The 15,370-nt window shown below is 41.2% G+C and overlaps 1 protein-coding gene across 1 annotated transcript in view; it reads left to right on the top strand.

Moving 5' to 3' along the window:
- The window catches only part of LOC150085515 (carbonic anhydrase-related protein 10-like), a 70,523-nt gene that overhangs the window by 40,624 nt on the left and 14,529 nt on the right, over positions 1 to 15,370 (top strand). The window contains exons 3-6 of the mRNA XM_090374086.1: positions 6,265 to 6,401; positions 6,571 to 6,765; positions 9,017 to 9,118; positions 10,459 to 10,525. Coding sequence (XP_090230212.1) covers positions 6,265 to 6,401; positions 6,571 to 6,765; positions 9,017 to 9,118; positions 10,459 to 10,525 — 501 coding nt within the window. The remainder of the gene's footprint in view (positions 1 to 6,264; positions 6,402 to 6,570; positions 6,766 to 9,016; positions 9,119 to 10,458; positions 10,526 to 15,370) is intronic.

Genomic DNA, 15,370 nt, shown 5'->3' with positions numbered 1-15,370 from the left:
AGAACTTCTAGAAAGAGTTCAGAGAAGGGCAACCGGATTAGTGAGGTCTGCTATTCGATATCCATATGAAGAAAGGCATAGAAGGCACTGCAAAACTTACAAACTAGACATCTTAGGGGAGGAAACTGATAGAAGTATATAAAGCTCTGATAGTTGTTGTAGGAGTTTAGGTACATCAGCAACTTAGGCCATATTGAGCCGTATATAATGTCTGTAAATTGCGCGTGCCCTGTTATCTATTTGCTGTGCTATTTTACGAGGCACCAATGAAGAGGTTCAACATTGCAATTACTTCTATTTATAATATGACTTTACGTTATACTTTGAATACGACTGTATAAGGTAAGGCCATAAAAGAAAGCGAGCGTATTTGCAGAGAAGATGAGAAATAAAGTTGACTGATTCAATCCTTCCTTCTCGACCACTTTAATTTTCCTTTATCGTAGTGTGCCAAAGTTCTGGACTCGTAATGCATGCAGCTCCTGCCTACATCGGTGTACTGCGGGAAAGCCACATCTCAGGCAGAACAGCTGTCGTGCTCTCTCATTTGATGCTAACTGCACTACCGTGTTTCACACAGAAAATTTAATGACAGCGAAAGAAAGAGAGAAAGTCGCCAAGAATTCGCCGTGGACAGAAAGGACCGGAAATTCGATTTTATAGCACGTGGAGCGTGTCATTCGGCAATACGTTAGTCGGCTTTGTAATAACTTTTTGACTTTCGCCCTCTCTCTTCCCTTAAAACCCTTTCTCTATAAATTGGCATCTGACTGGTCGTTAACGGCAACCGAGTGTACACGCCAAGGAAAGGTGCTCATACTTAACCTCATTTGCCGCATTTAGTGCCTGCAGAGACGACTGTCAAAGTGACCTCCGGCGCTAATATATGTCCGCCACTTGTTTTCCCTTAGAATTGTTGATTATAACTTTCGTCGACTTGGGAGATAATTCCGCGAGGATATAAACCATTTCCCCACCGAACTCGACTGCAGACACGCTTTCGGGCATACAAAACGCCTTCACTTTCGCTCGAAGGTGCTTATTACATTCCTGTTCTTAAAAAGTAAGAAAATTCAATCGGAGGAAGCCTTCGGACATAGTCACCGTCAAAAGTTTATTTATTTGTGAGGTTTGTTTTCAGTTGAGCAGGTATAACAAAATCCACAGTCCTTACATATACCAATACAGGTATATAAAACATTTCCAAGTCCTTATACTTAGCCTGCGTGCTTATACTTATACAAATACCCATTTTTAAACTTCATACAGGCAATTTCTCATTGTTTAGACATCGATGCATCTCATCAGCATTAATGGTACTTCAACACTGTGCGGAATATCGTTAGAATGATTCACCCCAAAACGAGCTCGTGTTGTTCCAGGTGTTGTCGTAGCAGGCCGCTGCTCTGTTTTTCTGCGCCAGACAGTGCAAAGACATCTGTTCGCGCTGCACCGGAATAGCCTTACGGAGTCCTGGCGCAACTCACGAGAAGCAGATGTCCGTGACACAGCGTCACTATAAAGTGAGCGCGTGCAAAAATAACGCCGTAGGGGATGTAGTAGCGACTCATCAAATCCGTGTTAGTCAAAGTCACCGCCCGCATCCCGATGGAGCCAGCATCATCTGGCAATGTGTAAACACAAAATAAGCGGCCCATTAATTGCTAAAGGCCTTTTTAATGTTCCCCCTAATTTAGCCTTCCGCCCTTAAAGTTTGTTTCCGCAGGTCCGTGTTTTATTAGCACGTTCTGCAACGTAACACGCCGGTGAAGATCGCTCCGGTGGTCAGAGCACAGCGCTCTGATTGCTTTTCTAATATTCACATTGCCAGAAGAAGCTAAAGTAGCCAGAAAGTTTGAACAACCCCCATCCCCCCCTCGAGTGTCTCCTCTCCCCTTCGGTGTGTGTGCCAGTCTGTATTAGACCGTACATTGACAGTGATGAATGACTGCATACAATGGATGTTTTTAATCTCTTCTGTCGGTTTGGGCTTCTCTCTTTTTTTTTTTTTGCCTACTTTCTTATCGTCTGCTCAGCCTAGGCAGGACAGAAGCTTATTGGAAACAAAGCACCCCTTCCCCCCCCCAACATGCAAGGCAGTTTCACATAACCAGTTTATTTCTGCTCTTGCCCGATTCTCATAGAAGAGTCAGTCTGATTAAGTCGTCTTAATTTACTCCAGTTTCTTTTGTTCTCCTTGGTTTCCAAATCGAAAAGAAAAAACAGATTTTGAGATTACTTTTCACGTGCCAAACTTGTCCCACACATGCTGATCAATCCATAATTCAAAATTGACTATCACATGAACGTCATTGAAATGGTTTTTAAGTACGCAAATATTCTACAAGGTTTACCAGTTAAGTTCCAGGACTAGGTCCACTGTAAGCTTGTCAAAGCACGTGGACCATGATGCAGCGCGTCGTGACAGCTCACCTATATGAATGCTTCCCTTCCAAAATCACTAGCGTATCCTAAATCGTTTGCACGCAGTTAGAGTTAAGTAATGGAACAAATGGCGAACCTACGAAGTAGTAAAACAATGTTGTTTTACCACTTCTACACGCAGCGCTAGACAGAGAACAATATCAAAACGAAGTCGCAAACGCCATTCGGCAGCATTAAAGAAGAAGAAGAAGTTTTACCACTTCGGAATGGTCGTGAGGATCTTGGGAGACATCGAGCGCTCTGAGCGTCCAGCAACGTCCCGAACCTCCATAACAATCGAAAAAGTCAGCACATCGATTGCGTCTGATTGTCGAATGATGGAAGGACAACTTCACATTAACAGAGAAACAAATCGTACAATTCTGACAGATTTGAGCAAACTGGGGATCATGTACTAGAGTTCGCTCCCCGCTATGAACAGATGCTGTTCAGACTCGAAGCATGCAAGCTCAGTCAGGCAGTTGGTGATGCTCGCTCCAATCGCAACTGGTGGCTAGTCGTGGTGTTTCCAATAGGATCTAAAACAGGAGACAAAGCATGAAATGGCTATCAAGATGCGCTCTGAAAAACAAAAATTCGTTTCAAAATCAAAAACCAGTGATTTTCATCATATCCTTCGACTGCAAGGAATTTATTTCACCACGTATAACAATGAATAAGGAATACCTGTGACCAACTTCTCGATCGTTTGTTTAAAAGAATTCAACGAGTCCGTTCTCAATTTCGTAAAAAAGGGAACTGGTTCTTATCTCCCAACAACACTAACCTGCGTTCTACACGGATTATCAAGGACTCTTTTGGCAATACGCGAGATTGTGGAGCTAATCTCCCCTTAATCTCATGCTGACCCCCGTACTGCACTTTTTTCCCCCAAAATCAAATGGCCGCTGAAAGGAAGCCAGTTTGATGTAGAAGGGAACATTAAAGGAAATGTGATAATAAAAACGGCGACATTCAGTACAAATTCGTTTAAATAATGTTTCCAATAGTTGTACGGTTCATCCAATACGTATGTGGCTGCTCGAGACGATTACTTTGAAAATACTAAAACGTTTTTTCATTCTTCCACTTACTTTTTTTTAAATTGACTCAGTCCTGGACCTTATATCCACGTGCTATCCAACGATCCCCGACGTACGTGAAACTCATGGTCTCTGATCAAAAACATGCAGAAATTGTGTGGTCATAACATTCACGGTGAGCAGAGATCAAACACGCGTGGACGTATTGTCCAAAATGGCTTCTGGTGAACACGCCTTGTGCGCATTACTTGAAACAGCAACTTTGCAGGCAGGTCTGGTTGGCACAACACCCGCCATGCAAATCAGTCAGCACGTTCTCTGTTAACCGAAAAGTTGATGGTTCGTATCCACCCTGTGGCGGGTTTTACCTTAAGTCGAATCGCGTTTTGGCTTCTCACCTTAAAGGCCGCGTATTTTTTTGCTCCGTTATTTGTGCTTATTACTATGAGTATATTGCAGTTCGTCAGGTAGTTTGGTGCCAAAAGAACAAGTCTAAGAAGCTGAACAAGTGTATAAAGATTCTTTGGAACTTTTTTGGACTCTCTGCTTTTTTCTGGCCTTTCATTTAAAAGGGAAGTAACCTTTTACTGTTAGGTTCCCAAGGGCAAGGTGATCTAGTAGTAGCAACTCATCAAATCCGTGTCTGTCAAGGTCACGGTCCCGGTGGATGCCGGCATCATCCGGCCATCATTTCGCAATGTGTAAACGCAAAATAAGTGGCCTATTAAAACAGAATCCTTGTATGTAGGACTGATTGAAACATTCCTGTATGCAGGATTTGTTTTTTGAGATTTCCAGACATTAGAGGCGTCTCCAGAAGCAGAAAAACGAAAATTAAGACTGTCAGCTCAGTTTAAGACCATCATTTGGTATCCATAAATCAATTCAATAAGATAGCAACATTTTCTAAACGTAAGTTTAACCTCAATACAATCTCGGGATCCCGATATTTTCCTTCTTATCAGGTCTTCTCCAGGAAGGCTCACCATTCGGGTTCCCTTGACCTTTCCAGTACAACGAAAAGAAGTCTTAGTTTACAATAGGGATCAAGTTTATTGGAATCAGTCATTTGGAGACGAAAAGGGGAGAGATCAGTAATGGCTGTTAATGTGCTCACATTTAGTTTTTAGTAAGATTCTGTTCCTCATCTAATGTACAGAGAACAAGAACCATCCCGAAAAAGAAGTTTTTAGACTCCAGGGTCTAATGGCACTCCGGAATAATATAATCGCCTTATTCAGAAGTTTAAATTCGCACTTAAAAGATTCACTCAGCTTTGACCACGTACCTAGAGGGAGGCATGAGTGGAAAAATTACAGGATTTTCTTTTTAAAAAACAAAAAAACCCTGAAAATTGTATAAGTTGAGTCGCTGTTTACATTTCGCGTATGTTGGGAAATTGGCTGTCAAAGAAGCCGTGTGAATTACGAAAGAGCAGTTCCGTTACCAAATAACACTAATAACGGTCGCTCTATTACAAACAATTTAGTTTTTATTCGGTAATTTGTTGACGAAAACTAAGAAATCGCCATACTTTCGGTCTGGGTTCAAATTATCCGCGTTAATGCTGGGATGCGCGTGAAATTTCAAATTGCTTCGAGACGCCTCGCTAAGAGCGAAAAGAAAAATAAGCAAACAAAAAAACGGAGAAGGGAGGGCGAGAGAGAGCGATTTGGTAGCAAAGTGAAGAGATCAGTCATCTGAGTAAGCTCAGAAAGATTTTTGTAGATTTCGTCCGGAAGAATCTGGCTTTTTCTTTCTTTTTTTTATGTAATAGGGCACTTTCTGATGTTTCCCTGGCATCATTATAAAATGTTGGGCTTCGAAAGTTAACCAGCATTTACAAGAAGTACAGCAATTTGATTGGATCGTGCAATAAACACGGTAAAAGCTGTTTTGTTCCTACTATCATAAAAATATCACATTAGTGTTCACAACTACACTGACTGGTCAAAAAATTACCTTTCGTGGCATAGATTCCAGTAGATGTTTGAGAGAGAGTCTAGCTCCAGATTTGACCAGTCTTCCATCGGGATATTTGTCAGCTGCTGTATTGTGGATGACAGAAAATTGCGAAGCCGAACTGCCCTTTCCGATGTACCCCAGACATTTTCAACTGGATTCATATCTGAAGAATTAGGCAGCCACGGTAGATGTTAGAAATCTTGTATATGTTCTTCGAACCATTTGGATACAGTTTTGCAAGGTGGTTAGTTGGGTTATCATCCTGAAAGAATACATCTCAACTCGCATAAAAATTAATTGGTGTGGTATTAAATTGGTCCAATACGACAAAAAGATGTTCATTGGGCGAAATGACCTTCCAACGATATGAACCGACTTACTCCGTACTAGCAGAACGTACCCCACAACGTGATAGCACTTCCAGCCGCTTGAGTGGTGGACACGACAGTGTGGGAGCATGTCTTCATGAGGTTCACGCCATATATTCACCAAACCGTTGGTGCAAAAAACTGTAAATCGAAACTAGTCAGCCCACATGATCTCTTTCCACAGTCCAGTCGTGGCGTTAGCGACAACTCGTCGAATCTTTCGATTTTTTACAGAAACAAGTTGGCTTTCACATAGCCACATGACTGCCAAATCTCAGATTCTTCAACTTTCCCCGCTACTAAGGAACTTATGGCATCTGCTACCAAGGAGCCATACCATTTAACAACTGACACTTGCCTACCCGTATGTTTAATTGTTTATTGACGCCAATTGCAAAATGTTTCTAATTTTTTTTCCCAGTGAGTGTGTCTTTAAACTAAACTTATTTTTTCTTTCCTCTTAGGACCAGACTTTTGGGGTTTACTTAACCCCGAATGGCATCTTTGTAACAAAGGTAGACGGCAATCCCCCATCAATATTCTTCCTGGAGATTTGCTGTTCGATCCCCGTCTACGATCTGTACATATGGACAAAAACCGGGTAATGTACAATTGACATTTTTTTTATAAGTAACTGCCACTAGGTGGCGCCTTAATTAACTGCTTCTTCCGCTGCCGAATAACCCGAATTTATTTGTCAGCGATGTACTATTTTGTGTGCTAGAACTCATTCTTCACAAATGGACTTTGACCACAGTTTTCTTTTGCAGGTGAACGGCAGGATCGTGAACACGGGCCACAGCATAATATTCCGAACCGAATTCACTGTCCTTTCAGAGGCCGTTAATATTAGCGGAGGCCCTCTGTCGTACAGGTACCGATTTCACGAGATCCATCTACACTATGGCAGGTCAGACGACAAGGGGTCGGAGCACACCATTGATGGGTACGCTTTTCCAGCTGAGGTTAGTCTAAGGAGGAGAGGTAGTAAGAAATTAATAACGGGAATTTAGAAAAGTAATCCAAGTTTTTAATAAGTTTAAGTAAAATTAACGTTGCTGATACTTTGCGTTCCCAAACCAATGTGTAAATTGGGGTGAGAAGGAAGCTACCACGGGCACGTTTACGAGCTATTAGCTGGTGTAGATAAACTTGAGTACGCTTCTGTATGACGATGAAAGCAGAGTTTCCACCAGCCCAGACCCATCCCTGTCACTTGACATCATTAGACCAATGAACAGAGGTTGACTGGTATTTATAATTCAGGATGTTGTAAGTAAACCGAGAGGCTATTTTTGAAATCTCTTTGCCACTTGCTAATGTTCGAGTTGATGTCTGTAAATTGCGTGTTCTGTGATCGATTGCTGTTTTCTGGAAGAGAAACCCATGTTACTCTCGCCTTGGACCGACTAACTCGGCCACATTGTGAAAAAGACCCATAAAAATTCCTGGCGTCAGTGATGGAATTCGAATTCAGATCTTTTCCACCGGGTGAGGATGTTTATGCTTTAAATCACTCTATGAATGGAGTGATTTAAGGCATAAATGCATTTTTGTTTCTAACAACTTTCTTTAAAGTCCAGATGGAGCAGCCTGTTACTTCTTGATAACTGTATCGCTGTTGTAGGAGTATTTCCAAACCTGCTGAACAAATTTCTTTGGGGAAGATGCTTAGCTGCATCGTTCCAACATAAGGTAACCGCCATTTTAGATTTACCCGCAATGCTTTTTGGTAACTGTAGCATCAATATCGAGACAGGTTTACAAGTATGGCCCCTACCTCCAACATCAGATTTCGCACCTCCGGGTATTATGGGCTTTCTGAGAAACCAAAAAATGCCAAAGACTCGGAACAACCATCTTAAACAGCGAATGGAAAATGTCATAATTACGTCATTCATTTCTGCGAATTAGATCAAAGGGTTTTAAGTTTGCTTTTTAACCATCCAAAAGGATGCTTTTTAACCATTAAACCCTGCGTGCATATTCCAAATGTGAAAGACAGAGAAATAAAAAAACGAAGGACGTAATGCGAAATGTGGAGCATATTTGTTAGCCTTGGTACAAGCGGAGACTCGGCAATCATTCCCGATGATTATTCTCGCTTCGTTCTCCGACTAAACTCGAATTCCCCAAATCTCCGCAGTGGCGAACCTTTCCAGCCAGCCGAAATAATTGATTTCAATCCGCCTCGAAGGTTAGGTCGCCGTTCCGCAACTCTTAAAGCGAGCTTCCCTCGCGCTATATATTCGGGGAGACTGGAAAGAAGAACAACTCTCGATTCTCCGGTGATCCGGCTGTCTTTCTACATCGGTCGCCCGTCACGCCGCCTGGAAAACTTGAGGCACGAAAAATGTTCGATCCCCCGCCCGTGCAGCGGCGTTTTCTGCATGCTGATGTGACGACTTGACAAGTAAGAAAGACAGATAAGAAGTGGAAATATCCTCGCGATAAAAACACCATCGGAAAGAAAAATAAGGGGAAAAAAGTCATTCTCGCGGCTCGGGAAGAGACTGGAAATCAGGCGGGACTTTAGGAAACAACGGAGAATATTGAAAGATTTGCAAAACTACAGGGGGGGAGATGCGTGGGCGCGCGCTGCGAGAGGGAGTCTCGATTTATCCGTAGGTAACGTTCGGATTGAGTGAGTGCATTTGTCAGGGGAGATTCACGTGGGCCCGGGCGAGTGTCATAAGGATGCAAAATAGGCACGCGCTCGGAAAGGAGGAGGAGGAACGGGATCGCAGGATGTGGAAGTAACTTCATCTTTTCGAAATCTTATACATAAGGAGGCCATATGAGAACGCATCTTTAGGGTCACCTTTCCCGATTCAGTTTGCCGGTTTTCATTTACGGTTTCTGTGGAGGCGAACTGACCCCCCTTCGGAATAGCCCCTCAGCGATGGTCAACGTCAGAAAATAATGGACCGAATTTTCATCCGAAAGTGTATATTTTTAAACTGAGAAAAATATTCCACAGTGACGTCACCAGCCCATCCCACGTGATCCGAATAGTCCGGTGTTTTAGAAATAGAATTTTGTTCGTTTGGTTTTCTATCTGATCTGTATTCGTTATTCTTTGCCCCATTTTTAAAAGAACCAAAGATTATTTTCACTTCATACTTATTACTAACAAAAAACTTATTTGATACTTCATTTCTTAGATGCTTTAATGAATGGAACAGCAGGCTAAAATTTCTCTTATTTTTGTGACAGCTGCAGATCTACGGTTACAATTCTGATCTGTACCACAACCTGTCGGAGGCACTATCGCTTCACAAGAACCAGGGAATAGTGGCCATCTCAGTTATGCTACAGGTAAGAAAACTTGTCAATCTTAAGTGAATTTTGCGCGAGATACTTAAATAGGCAACTTGATTTTACGCCAGGATTTAAATAGATGAGAATTCTCCTCTTCCTAAATATCTCCCCATCCACTTATCAAAAAAACGGCATCAGATATAAAATAAAATTATTTTAGAGAAAAAAAAATCGGCGTTTGTAGAAGTAGCACCAGATGGCGCTAACGGCGTCTTAACTTTTTGAATGATATAGAAAAGGCTGGCAGGTGAAAACAAATCAGATGGAGAAAAAACGGTAGCGAAATTTTGGATGTTTAGGTAAATAGGGTTTTTGGATTTCGCGTAAGGATGCACATAATGCATCCTCACGCGCAATCCACTTCAGGGAGTTATTCATCTTATTTCATAAGCTGGAGAAGTAGTCTCCAGAGATCGCTTTTAGCAATGCACGAAACACAAACTTCTTCCAAAGTATCTATCGGTGGAGGAAAGGAAGGAAGAACTCCTTCTAAAGGTCTGTGGGAATTGCTTTTCCCCGAAATTCGTCCACAAAGGAGTTTAATGAGAAATGAAACCTGAGCGAAGTTCGTTTAATTACTCCCATGAAAAGGGTGATGACTCCCTTGTCGTCAACTGCGAGCGCAATGGGCAGTGCAGTGATCAGAGGCCCGCACAATAATAACGATATCAGCGCCGTTATCCACCACACTCATGACAACTGCGGCTTACCTTAACGTCCCAATTTAGACAACTGTTATGGCGGCAAACAATTAATGAGTCTCCTCTCCGTACGTTGTTAAAACGCGCGTAACACGAAGATGCACCTTCTGCAGGGTGATAACGTAACACGGCTGTGGCATTCAATGGACCAGTTAAAGTCGCCTCCTACATTGCACTAGTTTGTTAAGTTTTAACTACGTGTTCAAATGATTAACTTACCTTAACCGACTGGTTCCAGAAATGAACTACAGTACTTGTAATGACAAAGTAAGCTCCAACTATCGATTAACGGTCGTGAACTAATTAGAAGGTAAACTGCAACAATCGATTAATAACAATAAGGTAAACTGCAACAATCATCCAACAATAAGGCAAACTGCAACAATCATCCAACAATAAGGCAAACTGCAACAATCATCCAACAATAAGGTAAACTGCAACAATCGATTAATAACAATAAGGAAAACTCCAACAATCATTTAACAATGGTGAAATAATCTATTAACCAGTGAATAAACAATGTGTTGTACTTTATCTCTAACAATTAATTATGAACCACTAAATTACGCTGAATATGTTGGCTATATTGAACCTGCTTAGAAGCCATAATGAATACATTTTATTTTATTTACATAGTTGGGCGATTTATCGAATCCCGAACTAAGGATCCTTACCAGTCAATTGCATCGCATCATTAATCGAGGTAAGTTGTTCTGTTTTTACCTTTCCTTCATTCAGAAGGCAGTCCACGTGGAGAAAATTTTTTTCTATTTTCGCGTCTAACAAGAATTTCTGGGAAATGGTGTGTGTGTGAACAGAATGGCTAAAATATTTTCTTGCGCACTTATTTTAAGAAAATACTTTGGACCATGCGCTAAATGGCGTTGGGCCCACAGGACTCCTTTTCCTTATCAATCAAATTTTTGTGGCTGTTTTTGTTTACAAATCTTGTTTACTTTTCCGTTTCCCTAGGCAATTCGATGCTTACAGACAATACTACTCTCGAAGTGTCGCATCGACTGTTTTAGTTTGGAAAAAAAAAAAAATAATAAATAAAATAAATAAGATTCTTACGAATAAGTTTGCCTAAGGTATGGTACGTAAAATAATTCGTTATTTATCGTACTGGTAAAAGAAGCAAACCTGTGCGTGCACATGCGTGGTTGAAGGCAAACAGCCGGTTAAATTTCAAAGTTGCAGTGTGGAGGGAATATTTGAAAATACAGAAATTATTCCTTAATGAAAATTAAAATCGTTATATTTTGTTTCAAGGCTTTTGGCGTGTTTCGATAGTGAATTCGGTCGTCGTGCGTCTCAATTAATGAGTTTTTCGAAATTAGTTCATCACAAAGATTTTCTGTCGAATCATTTTTTTTTTAAATTCTTTTTCCCCCTGCCCTGACAGTTCTTATCTGTATTTCAGCGATTAAAATCTAGTCTGTCACTCATTCCTAATACATCCAATTTTATCTCAATGCACTCCACCCACCCATTTTCAGTGGAATATCTTAATCAGACCAACGTTGAACGAGTACACCAATTTATTTTTCTTTATCTATCCATCCAATTTATCTGATTTTCTTCAATTTTTATGAAATTGCAGTTTTACTAGCAACATGAAAGTTTCAAAGAAAGTTTATAATAAACGGAGAGGTGAGTTGAATTCTTGCTCCGTCTACTTTCTATCTATTACAGTGTACAAATTAATAAGATGTTACCTTCGGGGAAAGATGGCTCCATTCTCTGTCTTGAATTGATCCCCTTATTTTAATAGAGGGAGTGGAATTTCAAACTTTAAACCGCATTAAGAATTTAATTTTGATCCCTCAATCGCAAGAATTTGTAGCTGCGATCATTGAGAAATCTGTCAGATGCTCACGAAGGCAATGAAAAGGGGTTGGGGGAAAGGAAAGAGGTGACGACGAAAGAAAGACTTCGGGACTTGTGTCTGGCAGCAGGTGGAACGCACAACCCCTCTAACGACGAATCCGGAATTGGTCGAAACTGTTACGGCAACCGGAAATTGGCAGTGTCGTTATGAGGTAGTTTAATGACGGTCGTAAATCTGACTGGCGGCAGTTTCGAGGACAGCGCTGTATACACCGAAACTCGTGTTTTGTTTGGTGTTTCGTATGACGAACGCTGCCTTCAGAATTCTTTCTGCAAAGTCGTTCCGCTCTTACATCTAAGACTTCTATAATTGCCCGGACAGTTGGAATGGCAGCGTCGGACGGCCATGGAGAAGACTAAGTGCCGTGTTTGAAGTAAGGGACAGTAATTCATAATGACATTCTCGATGGGATGGTCCCCTCTATTGCTCGGTCGAAATCTCCTATCAGATCTATAGTGGGCTTTGTCGATTTGTTTCCGAACTCCGAAATTTCTCTTTGACAAACTCTCAAGTCTGCCATAAATAAGCCCACAAGTGCGCACTTTGTATGCGATACTTCGTTGATGTCGTATCCACAGAAAGCTACGAGGGGCCTAGCTTCTAGCCCTCCTTGGGGGAGTTAAAGGACGTTGAATTGTATTCGACATCCCGGTGTCTCTTTTATGTGCCCCTTTCATAGCACTTAAGATGCGTTTCATTTCGTACCAAAAGGTGTTCAATAAATTAATGGACGATAGATGGCGCTGAATCGCCAAAAAAGCTTGCACGTAGGGATGTACGACTGTTTTTCGATCTGCAGTTCAAGGGCCTTTTCTTGGATGTTCGTGACAATTTTCGCAAACTAGTTAAGTTTCTGGTTATACTCCAGATTATGGGTACACCTCCGGAGGAAGTGGCTTCTTTTGCTTGAATCCGTCCCGAATTGAACTATGCTCGCAACGCGGTGACAAGGTGTACCTATAATCTAGAGTTTAGCGAGTTTCTTATTGGTGAGAGGAAGAGAGGGCGAGTATTAACAAACGATCTAAGACCAGTTCTGTCATCCATTAATGAGTAGCAGTAATGTCAGATTATTAATATTATTAAAATCTGCTTTATTACAGTATTGGTTCATCTCCTAAACAGCCTGTAGGCTAGAGGGGTGTACACCAACAAATCAACTAACAAAAATATATACAGAACATCAATAATGCAATAACATAAAACCAATTAACATATGCATAGTGACATGAGCAACGTTGATAATATTACGCAGTGTAGTTTTTAAAAAAGTAATCTAAATACATCTATATACAATTTTTCAACGTTCATGGAGAAGAGCCTCCTTTTGGGCTGTGAGAGCAGCAGACGGAGCTCGTTAGGCCTTATAGGGCAGCTTGACATAGGTTTCTTCAAGCATCCGGCGTCTTAAGACCTATCACTAACAAAGCCAGAGTTTATTTCAAAGATGAAGAACTGCAGGGTAAGGCCTGGGAACATATTTGTTAGACCTGAGAGATTTGTGAGTGTCAATCTGAGAGGGGGCTGCCATTTTGATTTTTGAACCTCTCTTGTTGGTCGTCCCGAAATTATCTCGTCAACTGAGGGGGAATCAATTTGTCCAGGCAGTAGTTTCGCTGGGGTGGACAAATTCTTGGCAAGAACAATGTACCTGCAGGACGTCATATTTGAAAGATGGGTCGGGAAACTGTGAATGGATTTCCCGCTCTGCGGTTCATCCAACGTAGGATCCAGTGTTCCATGGCTATGAATTTGTTCTGGTAGCAAATCGGTGCTGAGGATCAAATCTCGGAGGCATACATGGTATTGTTGTGGCATTTCTCCATATACTGGCTTATCAGGGTCCTGGCAGCCAGTTAGTTCTTGGTGGATAGCCCAGAATGCAGAGTACGTTTTCAGATATTTCCATATTATTGTAATAATGCGCCGCATTTTAATATGATAATTGCACAAACTATTCAGAATTCACGCAACCCAAAATTAAAGAGCTAATTTCTCTCATTTTGGTAACCATGCACGATTCTTACGAAACCATCTCTGTAGCAACAGTGCATTGGTCCGTATGTAGAGCAGTGGCTGTAAGGTTTATTCTTAACGAAGCGATTGTGACATCTCGCTTGTTCCAAAATTTGTAGTCGAACAATACTTTTGTTCAAAATTATGTTTATTGCTATTTTTCCAATAATCACTAAGAATACTTGCGCTGTAAATGGCTGTCTAAAAAGTTAAGGCCTCCATCGCTGTAGTATTCGTGTAATGCACGAACTTAAAGAACTCGACGAGGACAAGATTACATTATTGATGCGAATGGAATTGGCATTTTGGACAGTGTTTTCTTCAGTGATGGAGCCAGGTTCCACTCGAGTGGTTACGTTCAGGAGTTAGAAGGAATAATGAATATAGTTCGTGTTTTTCATGAAACATCCTTATTATTCCGAAACATGCGTGGACAGCGAATACGAGTTTAGGTGAGAGAAGACAAATCGACATCCAGGGCTCAGAATGAGTAAATGTTAAATATCCCTGGTGAACTTTTCATCTTAAAATGCTAATAAGATGCTCGTTTTTTCTCAAAACCGAAAAACTTTCCTCGTTGATTGGACAAAAGAGAAAGAATTCTTACTTTCGCGAGAGTTCTTAAGCGAAAGGGATCGGGTGTTTTGGCAGTCTTCAAAACGACGTGGTATTGCAACAGGAAGGCCAAATCAACAACTACAACAGAAGCTCGTGTGTTTAGACTTCGAAAACGCGTGGAATCTCTTGGACGAATGATGACTGCCTCGCTGTTTTATTGATAATCCCTTGCATAGCAGAGAACTACTAGCAGTGCTCAGTGGAGGCACTTTTGCATTTCAAATGTACAGAAGTCACGCTCAAAAAAACTCTTCCACAATACTGGCTATTACAGTGTTGTATGCAGAGCGTTTTCAATTTTCGTGTAAGAGGGACAGAGAAGGAGTTAGTGGAGAAAGAATCATGGACATACGAGGGAATTAACTCGAAATGAAATTATAAAATAAGATTCCAGTGCCGAATGGCAACATTCATTACATATGTACAGGGTGGCTATAATTAAAGTTCACCCTTCGCCTGCACAGAAAACTAAACTAGAGCGTCCATATTTGGTATACCCACTATCGAGACGACTCAGAGAGAATTAGGTCAAAAAGAAAAATGTTTCAAAAGTTACAGTCATGGGACTATTGAGACTCAGATTCTGGGTCCAAATATAACCATGGAATCCGACATCAGGTGTTAATAGATTGAAGAAAGACTTCCACGTGCTGAATTCGTGCTCAAACCGAATAACTGTTTTCGATGGTAGTAAATTAAGGCACGAGACGAAGTGATACCTCTTTCTTCGAGATTCGCCATCACTTTCATGGCCCCATTCGCAGAGTGGGGTCAGAAAAATAAGGGGACATGTTTATGCTGTTGGTTTCATCCGTAGTGAAGGCTATTTTAACGACACAGCCTTATTACAATCACTCATTAATATGGTAGGCCAAGAGTTCCCCTGGTGACGATTTCCGCAATTAATTTATCTTTCATAAATATCGTCTGCACCGTTTCTAAGTTGCCCAACAACGGAATATTCTGTCCTAATTACTTTTCTCAAACGAGGATGGCGTTACTTCCTTAACTTTTTGAAAGCCA

Source organism: Mastigoproctus giganteus, chromosome 5 (assembly GCF_048544385.1).
Source record: "Mastigoproctus giganteus isolate SK-2022 chromosome 5, ASM4854438v1, whole genome shotgun sequence".
NCBI lineage: Eukaryota > Metazoa > Arthropoda > Arachnida > Uropygi > Thelyphonidae > Mastigoproctus > Mastigoproctus giganteus.
This window is presented reverse-complemented; position numbering and strand designations above follow the sequence as displayed.